The sequence below is a fragment of the Babylonia areolata genome, chromosome 6 (genome assembly GCF_041734735.1).
Source record: "Babylonia areolata isolate BAREFJ2019XMU chromosome 6, ASM4173473v1, whole genome shotgun sequence".
In the NCBI taxonomy this organism is placed as follows: Eukaryota; Metazoa; Mollusca; class Gastropoda; order Neogastropoda; family Buccinidae; genus Babylonia; species Babylonia areolata.
Genome location: NC_134881.1, coordinates 35,333,410 through 35,347,346, shown reverse-complemented (window position 1 = coordinate 35,347,346; position 13,937 = coordinate 35,333,410). Strand labels below are relative to the sequence as shown.

Sequence of the window (13,937 nt, the reverse complement as noted above, 5' to 3'; positions counted from 1 at the left end):
ATTATTGAAGGAAAAAAAATAGATAAAGAAAGGAAAAAAACGTTTCAAGTTAAACTTTCGGTCGATCCCTATCCCCATCATTCTTACAGAGTGGCTATCTATGGTATGACGGCCCTGTGCCTGATACTAAAAAACCGGCTAGGTCCGGACCAGTCTGGTGTGGTGTGGTGATAAATGTTATCTAAAGGTTCAGATTTAACCGAATAAATAAAGGCCATGGTAAGGGCAACATCTTGCTTGTTTGTTCCTTGAATGCACTATCAGTCTTACCTTTATCCACGACCTTTATTATCTCGGTTAAATCTTAGCCATTTGTTTTTGTTTTGTTTTGTCCTGTTTTCTCTCTTTCTCTCTGTCTCCATTTCTGTCCCTGTCCCACTCTCTCTCTCTCTCTCTTTCTCTCACCACACACGTACACACACACACACACACACACACACACACACACACACCGTCCCCAACACTCACACACAAAACCGAACTCAAGGTTATCCCCCGCGCGTGTTGTCCCCTTGTACTAATTTGCAATATCCAACAAAACCTCCGCCCTGGGCAACATGACATTCAGGAAGTCAGTCAGTCAGCAGCTCGTTAAACATCCAAGCCACATGAGAAGTACGTTATGCTATCACGTCATATTATATATATAGGATATTGTCGATGATACATGCTCAACGAATGAGAAGGCCGTAAATGGTTGGATGGTCGGCACAAAGGACGCATGAATATTCATAAATAGGCATTGATAAGTCCGTGGGTCGGCCCTTGCGGATGACAGTCGGAAAGACAGGCAGCAGAAGAGAAATAATAACATTCAGAAGACCAGCAGAACGACACTGACTTCGGCAGCAGATCGACAAAACAGACATATCAGAATTTTAACAGCGTTCACTGCAACGGGAGGAGAAAAAAACCAAACAGGACAAAGCGAGAGGACGAAAGATGGCCAAAAGAGGTTTGCAGTTGTGTTGTATTGTTGTGTTGTTTATTAGCCTATTGTTTATTTATTTATTTATTCTTTCATTTGTTTATTTATTTATATTTGTTGCTTATAACCAAGTCGACCACACAGGATTAAAAACAAACAAACAAACAAACAAAAAAACAACAACAACAACAAAAAAAACACGCACAAAAAGCAAACAAAAACAAACAAACAACAACAAAAAAACAACAACACAAAAACACAAAGCCCCAAATTAACCTGAATATAAACCATATGTACGCATAATGCACAGACTTGTATATGAAAAGAGGCATGCAAAACCGAAAAATGCCAGTGGGTACTTATTCGTCCAGATGCAACAAAGAAAAAGAAAAAAGAAAAAAAAAGAAAAGATATATATATATGTATATATATGTGTGTGTGTGTGTGTGTGTGTGTGTGTGTGTGTGCGCGCGCGCGTGTGTGTGTGTGATACTTATTTCTTTTCTTTTTTGCGTGTTATTGTTTATGGTTTGTTGTTCTTGTTTTGGACATTTTTATTTACCCCAGATGTGGCGTGGACAGGGTTTGCATGACCCGAATAAAGTCTTCAGGCCTGTGTTCAGATTTCTCTCATATCCAATATCCCCATCTTTATTCATCGAAACCTTATATATGTATTAATCAATATTTCATGCAATGAAACCTTCAGTATCCAGTGGAGAGGGTTGGGGCAGGGGGAGTAAGAATTCCGGTCGGTACATGGAATTCGAACACGTGGGCACTCGCTTACTAGTCGGGCACATATCCACTGGGCCACTGCTCCAAATATTGTTATTGTTGTTGTTGTTGTTGTTAGTATTATTATCACTGTTATTGTTGTTGTTGTCATTGTCATTGTAGTTGGTATTTTTGCTATCATGATTAGTGTTATTTTCGTTGCTGTTGACGGCATGTTGTGAGTATTATAATCACTGTTGTTATCATTACCATTGTAGTTGGTATATTTGCTACTGCTGTCCCAATGCTTATCACTGTCATCAGAAGGATATGGGTGAACACAAGTACACTCTACACGCTTGTTGCAGGTCTGAAGGAGCGCCTGTCGAGCGGAGAGGACGTGTTGGTAGCTGAGGGCTACCTGTTCGAGTTCGAGCGGAGGGGCTACCTGAAGGCGGGAGCCTTCGTTCCGGAGGTGGTCCTGCAGCATCCAGACCTGGTGCGGGGTCTGCACGAGGAGTTCGTGCACGCGGGCAGTGACGTCGTCTTGGCCTTCACGGTCAGTAGTCCTTATTTCGCCTTGCACATGTGGGGTGCCTCTTTTTTTTTTATGCCTGTTATCGTTGTCGTTAGATCGGACGGGTTTTCCAAAACCATCCTGCAGGGGGGAAAGGACATGAAGCAGACAGCAAAAGAAGTGGACAGACATCACTGAGTGGACAGAGAGAAGCCTAGCCGGAACTGGAGCCCAGTCACACGACCGCTAGAAGTGGAGGATGTCCAGGGTTGTGACTATACCTGTCCCATGTTTTCTTTTTCCAAGTTCTGCGGGATCGATATGTACACAAATATTTAGCCCTGAAACGGCACTGTAAGGTCAGCTGGGTGACAAGCAACAATTATAAAGCTGAATAACAATGATTGATAAATTGGTGCATACTGCACACGGAAACCTCAGTTCATTGTCTCTTCCGAAAGCCCACCATCACCACTGCACAAGTCGAGGTTGTGTGGGGCGGGGCTTGCGGTACTTGCTGCAATTGAACTCGGTACTGACGGGCGCAATAGCCGAGTGGTTAAAGTGTTGGACTGTCAATCTGAGGGTCCCGGGTTCGAATCACGGTGACGGCGCCTGGTTGGTAAAGGGTGGAGATTTTTACGATCTCCCAGGTCAACATATGTGCAGACCTGCTAGTGCCTGAACCCCCTTCGTGTGTATATGCAAGCAGAAGATCAAATACGCACGTTAAAGATCCTGCAATCCATGTGAGCGTTCGGTGGATTATGGAAACAAGAATATACCCAACATGCACACCCCCGAAAACGGAGTATGGCTGCCTACATGGCGGGGTAAAAACGGTCATACACGTAAAAGCCCACTCGTGTGCATACGAGTGAACGTGGGAGTTGCAGCCCACGAACGCAGAAGAAGAGAAGAAGAAGAACTCGGTACTTACACACTAGGGTAAAAGCTGTCAACAAGAGACCACCATAGTCCACTATCCTGTGCCTTTGCCTTTACCTGGCTTTAGGTATGGCCCATTTTCTTGGTGTCTGCATGGAGGTCTCTTCGCTAGGTGATTATTGGTCGGCCTCTCTTTCTCTTCCTTTTGGGGTTTCATGTCAGAGCCTCTCTGACGATGTTTGACACTGGTTTTCTTAGCGTGTGCCCGATCTATCCTCCATCCCTGCCTTCTTCTTCCGATTTCGCTTTCATGTGGCAGTTGTGACTTCTTCCACAGGTCGATGATCTTGTCGTGGTCAGTGGATCTGGAGCATTCTTCTCAAACAAGTGTTGATGAACGTCTGCATTTTGTTGACGGTAGTCCAGGGATAGGAATCCACAGATAACGTTTGGTTGTCCTGGGGGACAAATGGATAAAAAAAAAAAATCCCTCTATCTGGCCACCCAAAGTTCTACTTGCCTTCCCCAAGAAAAGAGACGGTTAATGAATGCAACTTCTAGCAGTTATGAAAAGCGTGCAGACACGATATGAGTAGTATATATTACAGGAAAACACAGTGTTTTTTTCTTTACTGGCGCTAAGAATAAATAAACAGTCCCACAGAGAATTTCAAGTCAAATCTGTCCTTTCCGCATAGACGTCTTATCCACAGAACACACATTGTCTTCGTGAGAAGGGAGGAGGGGTGTGTGATCGATCTGACTGCTCAGTCCCCCTTCAGTGACACATTAAACAACTGGTTGTCTATCGGACATGTGTGCAGAAAGAGCGTTTCCTCTTGTCCGCAAGGAGGTTCAGTTGTCCCGGACAATCGGCCGTGTAGGTAGTTGGAGCCCTGTCGTCAAACCTGGAACGCATGCTGTACACTGACCGCCATCCCTGTGGCCTTGTTGCAGTACTACGGTCACCGGGAGAAGCTGCGGCTGACGGGGATGGAGGATCGGCTGGAGGCCCTCAACGTGGACGCCCTCCGCCTGGCGCGGGAGGTGGCGGACCGCACGGGCACCCTGATGGCCGGCAACATCTGCAACTCCAGCGTGTACCGCCGCGACGACCCCGCCACCATTGAGGCCACCCGGGCCATGTTCAAGGTATGGGATAGTAAGTCGCGTTTGAGTATGACTATCAGAACAGCAGAGGAGGCAACTACTGTCTCAACTATCTGGGCTGTATGATAGTCGTGTCCGACTATAACCACCAGAACAGCATCTGCTGTTCTATCTGAGCTAGAATTTGATTAAAGTTGACAGTACTTGCCCAAGTTACAATGGCCAAGAGGGTTTTAGGACATTCGAAGTTGGGGTGGTTCCCAAAGGCTAAGCAGCCCCCAAAGCTGCAGCACTAAGAGCCAGTGCAATCTTGCATCTTAGTTTGAGTGTCATAGTCCTTCACAAAAGACTAAGCTTGAAATGATTTCCCAGTGATCACACAGCTTTCACTTTGCTGTTGGCCAAACTTTAAGCATATGTCAGTCTGTGATATAATCCGAGCTGGATAGACTTCGATTATTGTGGAGAATATTTTGCCAAAGTTATATCCCCACTCTTTTGGCGAAAAGGGCTTTGTGGCAGTTGGCACTGGGATGGTCCTCAAAGGCCAACTAGCATTCCAGACAGCAGGTTTTCAAGTTTGAGAGTCATAGTCCTTCACAAAAGACTAAGCTGTCAACGAAATCCGAATGCAGTCGAGAAACCATTGATTATACAGCTCTGACTCAGCTGTCGGCCTAACAGCTTTTCAGCTAATCTCTGATATAAGTCTGAGCGTTAAGCTCACACGTTCAAGGTAAAAGAGAACGGGGATGAGGCAACTTGTGTCGCTCGGTTGGTTGGTCATTGATTTAACGTCTATTTTCAAGAGTGATTTTAGGCGAGGAGAAAAAGGTGTGTGTGTGTACGCGCGCGCGTGCGCGCGCAGGTGTGTGTGCGTGTGTGTGTGTGTGTGTGTGTGTGTGTGTGTGTGTGTGTGACTCTGTCCTTCAGGTTTTGTCGGTGTGTTTTTATTCGTGTTCGTTCTGCTGCCTTTCTTTCCCACGGAGCAGGAGCAGATAGAGTGGGCGGTGCAGGAGAGAGCCGACTTCATTGTGGCGGAGACGTTCAGTGAGCTGGGGGAGGCCAAGATGGCCCTGGACTGCATCAGGACCTACGGACAGGGTCAGTGGCTGGGTGTCATGCCCCCAGAATGACCCCACCCCCTGCATGTTAACCCCCATGGAGTCTTTCTGTGATGGCCTGTGGTGCTCCAAAAAGGACCCCACCCCTGCATGCTGATTTCCATGGAGTCATTCTGGGAAAGGCCTGTGACGCCCCAGAACTACCCCCATCCTCTCCCTACCTCAACCCCCACGGAGTCATTCTTGGGAAAGGCCTGAAATGGACTCCAGCAGGGAGTGCTTGGCCCGGCAAGACTCAAATAACCCCTTACCCTGAAATGACTCCACACATTAAAAAAAAAAAATCTAAATTCTAGCATTAACTAGAAAGCACAAATTCGTTTTTCACTAATGAAACCCCCACAAAACAGCCCCTTTGGACTATTCTGGGGGACATTGAATGCAGTCGTTCTAGTTTTGACCCTGAATGACCCATCCAGATCTGACGATCGCAATAGCTGAGTGGTTAAAGCGTTGGACTTTGAATTTGAGGACCCCGGGTTCGAATCTCGGTAACGACGCCTGGTGGGAAAAGGGTGGAGATTTTCCGATCACCCAGGTCAGTATATATGCAGACCTGCTAGTGCCTGAACCCCCTTAAAGCGTTAGACTTTCAATTTGAGAACCCCGGGTTCGAATTTCGGTAACGGCGCCTGGTAGGAAAAGGGTGGAGATTTTCCGATCTCCAAAGTCTACATGCATGCAGACCTGTTTGTGCCTGAACCCCTTTCGTGTGTATACGCATGCAGAAGATTAAATACGCACGTTAAAGATTCTTTATTTACATGTAAGCGTTCGGTGGGTTATCGAAATAAGAACATACCCACCATACACATCCTCGAAAACGGAGTATGGATGCTTGCATGGCGGGGTAAATAAACAAAACGGTCTTACACGTAAATTGTTACATGTCTGTATGAGTGAGTGTGTGTGCTTGCCTGAAATCTGAATGATTGAAACAAAGTTCAAAGCACAACTACGCAAACTGACATGAATAAGCAACAGTATCAACGGTCAAAGTGCCACCACGCAGAACAATAGTAATAATAATGATGATGATGATGATGATGATGATAATGATAATGATAATAATAATACTGAAATGGCGTAAACTCTAAGCGCCCGACATGAAACAATACATATGTACAATAGTGCATGATAACATACGTCTGTACATGATAAAACAACACACAGTTACGTGTGGTATCTATGTATGAAGATAACACAATAAACTGCAGATATGAACAACCACACACACACACACACACACACACACACACACACACACACACACACACACACACACACACACACACACACACACACCCATCCACAGTCACACAACACTACACGATGGTTTCAGAAGAGGGTAGGAGGAGGAAGAATGCAGACAATCAGCTATCCTTCATCACACCCAAAGGCCTGTTTGAACAGGCGGGTTTCCAAAGAGGACAGCGTTGGTAAGTCACGGAGATCCAGAGGAAGAGAATTCCAGACAGAAGTGCTCGATACTGAAAGGCCCTTTAGCCAAATGTCTTTGAAGAGGTTTTGGGGTCTTGGTGGAGTTTTTCAGCAGAAGAAGTGATAGAACGGGAATGGGTATAAGTATAAAGGACAGAATGTAGGTAAGATGGGAAATATCCTTCAAAGTGGTGATAAGCCAAGATGGCAAATTTGTACTGAATTCTGTACATGAAAAAGCAATAATTTGTATTACTCTTTTTGTCACAACAGAATTCTCTGTGTGAAATTCGGGCTGCTCTCCCCAAGGAGAGCGCGTCGCTACATTGACAGCGCCACACTTTTTTTTTTTTTTTTTTTTTTTAATCTGCCTGCAATTTTATTTGTTTTCCTATAGAATGCCAAAGGTCAAAGTGCTACTCGCAGACCGACATGCATAAGCAACAACGTCAAAGGTCATTGTGCATCAAGCAGATGGATATGAATAAGCAACACCATCAATAGAATAGAATAGAATAGAATTTGTCTTTATTACCAAGTGTATCGGGGTCACAAGGAATATTGGGGGGGAGGGGGGGGGGGCGGATAGTACATTACAAGGTACGAACATAAATCGAAAATTATACACAAACACAGATACAATAGAAATTAGGATACATACAAGTGCATATCAATATAAAAACTTGTGCATACTCACACATGCACGCACTGCACGCACACACACACACACACACACACACACACACACACACACACGTTTGAACAGAAGCCGCATATAACATGTATATGTGGATGGGGGTGATGACTAGATCTTAAGGTAGATGGTTGTTGATTGCACAATTCTATTTATCATACTGGATTTGTTCGAGAGACAGGGCATTGACTGCTTTGGGGGAAAAGCTATTGGCGAAGCAATTGGTTTTCGTCCTTATACTTCTGTACCGTCGACCAGAGGGGAGCATCCCGAAAATCCCAAAAGCTGGATGTGATTCGTCCGGGCTGATTGAATTTGCTGTTTTGAGTAGCCGCTTATAATATATGTCTTCTGGAGAAGGTAGATCAGCCCTGGTAATGTTGGTGGCAGTTTTTACGATTATCAAAGGTAAAAGTCCTACCACACACACTGACATGAATTGGCAACAATGCGAAAGGTCATTGTGTTCCCACACAGGCCTACCAGCCGTGGTGACGTTTGCGCCCACGGTGACGAATTTGCTGTATGACGGGGTACCCATTGGAGAGGCGTGTCGTCAGCTGGAGGAGGGAGGGGCGGACGTGGTGGGTATCAACTGTCTCCGGGGCCCCTCCACCATCCTGCCCCTCATGGAGGAGGTCCGCCGCGCCTGCAAGGTGGGTGTGGGTGTGGGTGTGTGGGTGTGGATAGGTGTGAGAGTGAAGTGGGTAAGTGTGTGATTGGGGTGGAAAGGTGGTGTGCCTATGCTGATGTTATTTTTGGTGTGTGTGTGTGTGTGTGTGTGTGTGTGTGTGTGTGTGTGTGTGTGTGTGTGTTTGAGGGTGGAGGTAGTGCGTGTGCACTCTCTCTCTCTCACTATGTGTGTGTGTGTGTGTGTGTGTGTGTGTGTGTGTGTGTGTGTGTGTGTGCGAGCGTGCACGTGTATGTTGCAGGGTCCCATTGCCTGTTTGCCAGTGCCGTACCGCACAAGCCAGCAGGACCCTACCTTTCAGTCCATCAGAGACCCTCACACAGGTCAGCTTGCAGCAAGACTGGGCTATGCTGTGCTGCTGTTTGCTGTGCTGTGCTATGTATTTGTATTTGTATTTCTTTTTATCACAACAGGTTTCTCTGTGTGAAATTCGGGCTGCTCTCCCCGGGGAGAGCGCCTCGCTACACCACAGCACCACCGATTTTATATATTTTTTCCTGCGTGCAGTTTTATTTGTTTTTCCTATCGAAGTGGATTTTTCTACAGAATTTTGCCAGGAACAACCCTTTTGCTGCCGTGGGTTCTTTTACGTGCGCTAAGTGCATGCTGCACACGGGACCTCGGTTTATCGTCTCATCCGAATGACTAGCGTCCACACCACCACTCAAGGTCTAGTGGAGGGGGAGAAAATATCGGCGGCTGAGCCGTGATTCGAACCTGCGCGCTCAGATTCTCTCGCTTCCTAGGCGGACGCGTTATCTAGGCCATCACTCCACTAGTGTGTCCTCCATTGCAAACGTGCGTGCACAAGCATACAGGAACCCATGTATATAGGCCTACATACACCCGAAGTTAATTATTCTTTCGCAGGTTGCTGTTGTTTTTATTTTAAGAAGGATGACGTGCATTATTGTGGCAGGAGTCACTAATGTGAATTGTGTGTATCAAGCACGCAGCGCAACGCAATGCTGCGAGCACATACACCACCACCACCATCACACCAACTGACCGCCCCACAGTGACAGTGGAACGTATGTGGAGGGTTGGGGGTGGGGGTGATGGAGGGTTGGTGGTGCATCAAGCCACAGTGTTGCGTTACATGCTTGTGTGCATTCAGCTTCATGATATGTTTCAGTTACTTTTTGATCTTTTGGTCCAACCTGTGTGTGTGTGTGTGTGTGTGTGTGTGTGTGTGCACTGGACTCCGCTATGGGCTGAGATAGGGTGAATGACGACCCTTTATTTGGATGTGCCACCATAATTATTCCAGTTTGATGAATTAACATGTATTGCATTGTACTGCATTGCGTTGTTCTATTGTATTGCATTGTATTGAACGATTGCGTTGTATTGCATCATGTATTGTATTGTATTGTATTGAACGATTGCGTTGTATTGCATCATGTATTGTATTGCATTGTATTGAACGATTGCGTTGTATTGCATCATGTATTGTATTGTATTGTATTGCGTTGTGTGTACTGTAGCACTGTATTGCATTGCACTATTGTATGATATTGCATTGTATTCCACTGCATTAATCTGGCGTATTGTGTTGCATTGTACTATTGCATTGCATTATCTTGTCTTGTCTTGTCTTGTCTTGTCTTGTATTGTACTGATATTTTTAATGCGGTGCATGGGTTGCAGGAACCCGGGCTTTCCCCATCGACCTGCCGGCCCACATGTGCAGCCGGACGCAGGTGGCCGAGTTTGCACGTGCGTGTCGCGAGCTGGGCGTGCAGTACGTGGGCCTGTGCTGCGGCAACTGCTCGCACCTCATGCGCGTGGTGGCGGAGGAGTACGGGCGCAAACCGCCGGCCAGCAAGTACTCCCCGGACATGAGCCAGCACTACGTGTTCGGAGACAAGCCTGGGTTCCATAAGTACTACACAGAGGGGCTGCTGCAGGCGATCAGCCTCAACAAGGTCTAGGTCAGAGGTGGTGGTCAAGAGGTAACGCGTCCGCCAAGAAAGCGAGAGAATCTGGCGCGCTGGTTCGTATGACGGCACAGTCGCCGATATTTTCTCTGCCCCCTCTGCTAGAGCTTCAGTGGTGGTCTGGACGCTAGTCATTCGGATGAGACGATGAACCGAGGTCCCGTGTCGAGCATGCACTTAACGCACGTAAAAGAACCCACGGCAACAAAAGGGTTGTCTCTCTGGCAAAATTCTGTAGAAAAATCCACTTCGATAGGAAAAAACCAAAAACAAAAAATACGTGAATAGTAATTTTACATTTACGACACTTCATAGCCAGAGCAGAATGCCAGAAGAGATATTTTAAGGGGAAGAAAGAGCGAGAGAGAGAGAGAGAGAGAATTTGGGGAGGGGGGCGCGGAGAGTGAAGCTGAAGCAAATTCCAGACGTACTGTATATAAACGATGTCGTGAGCTGATCCATTTTATGTCACTACCACTATACGCTTACACAGATATTGTTTTATCAGTTGTCGTTGAAAAGCCAGTGTTTTAGTTCGTACGCATATATGCCTTTTATACCACTTTACTTTGGAATGACTGATTGTTGGTAATTTGATTTGTTGCTTTCAAGATAGCTTTTTTTTTTTCTTTTTTTTTTTTAAATCAGAGAGTAAGTCTTGGAAGTTCTTTTTGCTTTGGGGAGTTAATGGTATTTCTTAGACTATTTGGTTTTTCTTGATATCCGTGTTGTTTTAAGAAGTCCATGAGATAAGCTTCTAGTAATTTAGTTATTCAAGGTGGTTTCGTGGTACACTTTACTCTTTTCGTTTTGAGTGGAGTATGTTTGTTGTATATTTCACTGAAAGTATTTAACCGGCATTCGATGGCTTGATCAGGGTCGATGAAGTTGTAAACCAATGATAGATTGGAACTGCTCAAATCTGCTATAAAAAAAACAACAACAAAAAACAAAAAAAACAAAAACAACAAAAAACCCCACTCAACCGTATTGACATCCAACCCGGCGTATCAGCGATAAGTGATCGTTTTGTGTCCAGCTTAAGGTTCCTTCCACTCCTGTGGACCAGGTTTCACAGAATGATAGGACAGTGATCCCTACATGCTGAAACAGGAGCGCAGGTTTCATTGATATTGTTCTTTTATTTAATACATAAAACATCAATGTGATCGATTAGTGTTTGAGATGTTCCTGTAACTCCGATGGACGTTTGTACTAGTTGGCGCACGTTAAACAGAGTTGTTCATATCGCCCACTTGTTAACTTTCAGAAGATCGAAGTCCCCAAGGTGGACTGTTTCTTTTGCTTCCACTGAAACAGCATCTGCAATGCAGAATTATCCAGCCAGTACAGACGAGTTTTTGTAACAGAATCATATCGGTATTGGATGACATTTTAAAAAAAATTCTGACCTCTGTCCAAAGCGATTCTACAACGTGCTTTTCTAGGTGTGTTAGTTGTTTAACTGTGAGCAATTCACTTACACAGCGAATCAGACCAGTTTATTTGGACTCGTTTAGACCTTTTCGGATGATATTATATCCAGAGATAGAAATGTCTTGATTTGCTATATGCTTGTATGCTTGTACACCAAATAAACGCAAATGTTTGCCATGATTTGAAATCAATGATGAAATGACTGTTAGCTTGTTGAACGCATGATCTAAGTTCAATTGTCCAATCCATAGACCTTCACCAGACAGCCAAGTATTGTGGGGGGGAGCTCATTGTAAATTCTCAATCCGCACAATGTCAATGAATGCAACGAAATAAAATCAACAAGAAATACTTTAAAAAAAAAAAGAAAAACAGAATATATGAACCCATGCCAAACAAATTATGAAAAAAAAGATAATAGAAGGGAGAAAGAGGGGGGTTGAAGCAATACAGTATGAACCCAATATGTGTACCCTAAATGCCCTCACTGGTCCTCACTGGTCACATGCGCAGTGTAGTTCAGAACAATATCTCAAGGGAATGCAAGTTGTAAGAAGATAATTTTAAAAGGTTTTGGTCACATCGAACAAGAAAAGGAAATCGTCAGTACATAGACTGATATCTGAGTTACAATTGAAATGAAAATGAAACCAATAACAACAGTGAGAACAGTAAACAACTAAACTGAAAATGAAAACAACCACAACACCAGGACTCTTCAAGAATTCTCAACAGCATGTGAGTCAGCAGTGATGAATGTTTGTACAATGGGGCACACACAAGCACAAAAGTAAACGAAGAGGAGAAATAATTTCTATGTTTTGACAGTTTCGAGCCATGATCTGAGTTTCACCTTGACGCACACATCACGATTTTGCACCTTTTAAATATTAGTATTATTATTAGTAGTATTTTTATGTATTCATCTATTATTTTATTTATTTATTTTATTATTATTATTATTATTATTATTATTATTATCATTATTCATTTATTATTATTATTATTATTATTTATTTGTTTATTTATTTTCAGTTATCATTATTTTTATTTTATTTTATTTATTTAAAAAAAATTTACTTTATGTTTTTATTTTATTTTTATTTATATTTTATTTATTTTTATTTTATTTATTTATTTTTTTATTTTAATTGATTTTTGGGCACAGAGATGTTGTTCTGGCAGGACAGGACAGTCCTGCTCTGCAGGGACAACCTGGAATGGACTAGGGTGATGGCAGACTGGAATGAGGATATATATATTGAGAATTCTGTTACGAATAGTGAGCTCATAGTTGGGTTTTTTTTTTCCTTATTAAAAAAATTTATTTCATTTTATTATTATTTTTTTTACCCATCTTAAATGTCGAGAATTCTATTTTGAAGCCCGTTTTCCATTGGTTCTGTGTGTGGTCGTCTCATTTTCTTCCTCTGCGCCAGAACCATTCTATTTCAAGTCCTCCTTGTATGCACACTGCTGCTGTTCCTTTCAAACTGGTCTCTGCTCTCTGGGCCTGTGTAAGTTCACAAACCCCTAACTGAGACAGCGTGTTGACTGATTGGTTGATTGATATGGATACTTATATAGCGCCTATTCTCGGTCGGAGACCAAGTTCTAAGCGCCTTACAAACATGGGGGTATTTGCACAACAGGCTGCCTACCTGGGTAGAGCCGAATGACGGCTGCCACTGGGCGCTCATCATTCGTTTCCTGTGTCATTCAAACAGATTTCAGGCACACACACAAACACACTCAGACAAACATGTAACATTTTACATGTATGGCTGTTTTGTTTATTTACCCCGCCATGAAGGCAGCCGTACTCCGTTTTCGGGGGTGTGCATGCTGGGTATGTTCTTGTTTCCATAACCCACCGAACGCTGACATGGATTACAGGATCTTTAACGTGCGTATTTGATCTTCTGCGTGCGTATATATTGACCTGGGTGATCGGAAAAATCTCCATCTTTTACTCACCAGGCGCCGTTACCGAGATTCGAACCCGGGATCCTCAGATTGAAAGTCCAACGCTCTAACCACTGGGATTTTGCGCCCGTCACAGGAATCTCGTGGCAAAATGTACGAGTTTTTCGCTGTGTCAGCCTCCACCAGTAGACAATGAACTCGAAGGCCCCAGCACCGAAGACCTTGACTCTGAGGGCTTTGTTGAGAGACGTGATGGACTGAGGGTTCGTGATGCTGGTGTAGGTGTTGGGGACGGTGTGTGTGTGTGTGTGTGTGTGTGTGTGTGTGTGTGTGTGTGTGTTTGCGTTTGCATGCACTCATGTGCTTTGTGTGTGTGTGTGTGTGTGTGTGTGTGTGTGTGTGTGTGTGTGTACATGTGTTTGTTTGCACTTACATGCATGTGTGTCTGTATATATATATATATATATATATATATATATATATATATATATATATATATATATATATGTATGTGTGTGTGTGTGT

At 44.1% G+C, this 13,937-nt stretch overlaps 1 protein-coding gene across 1 annotated transcript; it reads left to right on the top strand.

Annotated features, from left to right (window-relative positions):
* Nucleotides 1-750: 750 nt before the first annotated feature.
* Nucleotides 751-11,677, top strand: LOC143282963 (betaine--homocysteine S-methyltransferase 1-like). The gene is made up of 7 exons (XM_076588891.1): nt 751-955; nt 2,014-2,204; nt 4,008-4,202; nt 5,153-5,264; nt 7,896-8,074; nt 8,351-8,432; nt 9,760-11,677. The coding sequence occupies exons 1-7, from the start codon at nt 943-945 to the stop codon at nt 10,041-10,043; spliced, it is 1,056 nt and encodes a 351-aa protein (XP_076445006.1). The 5' UTR covers nt 751-942; the 3' UTR covers nt 10,044-11,677.
* Nucleotides 11,678-13,937: the final 2,260 nt, after the last annotated feature.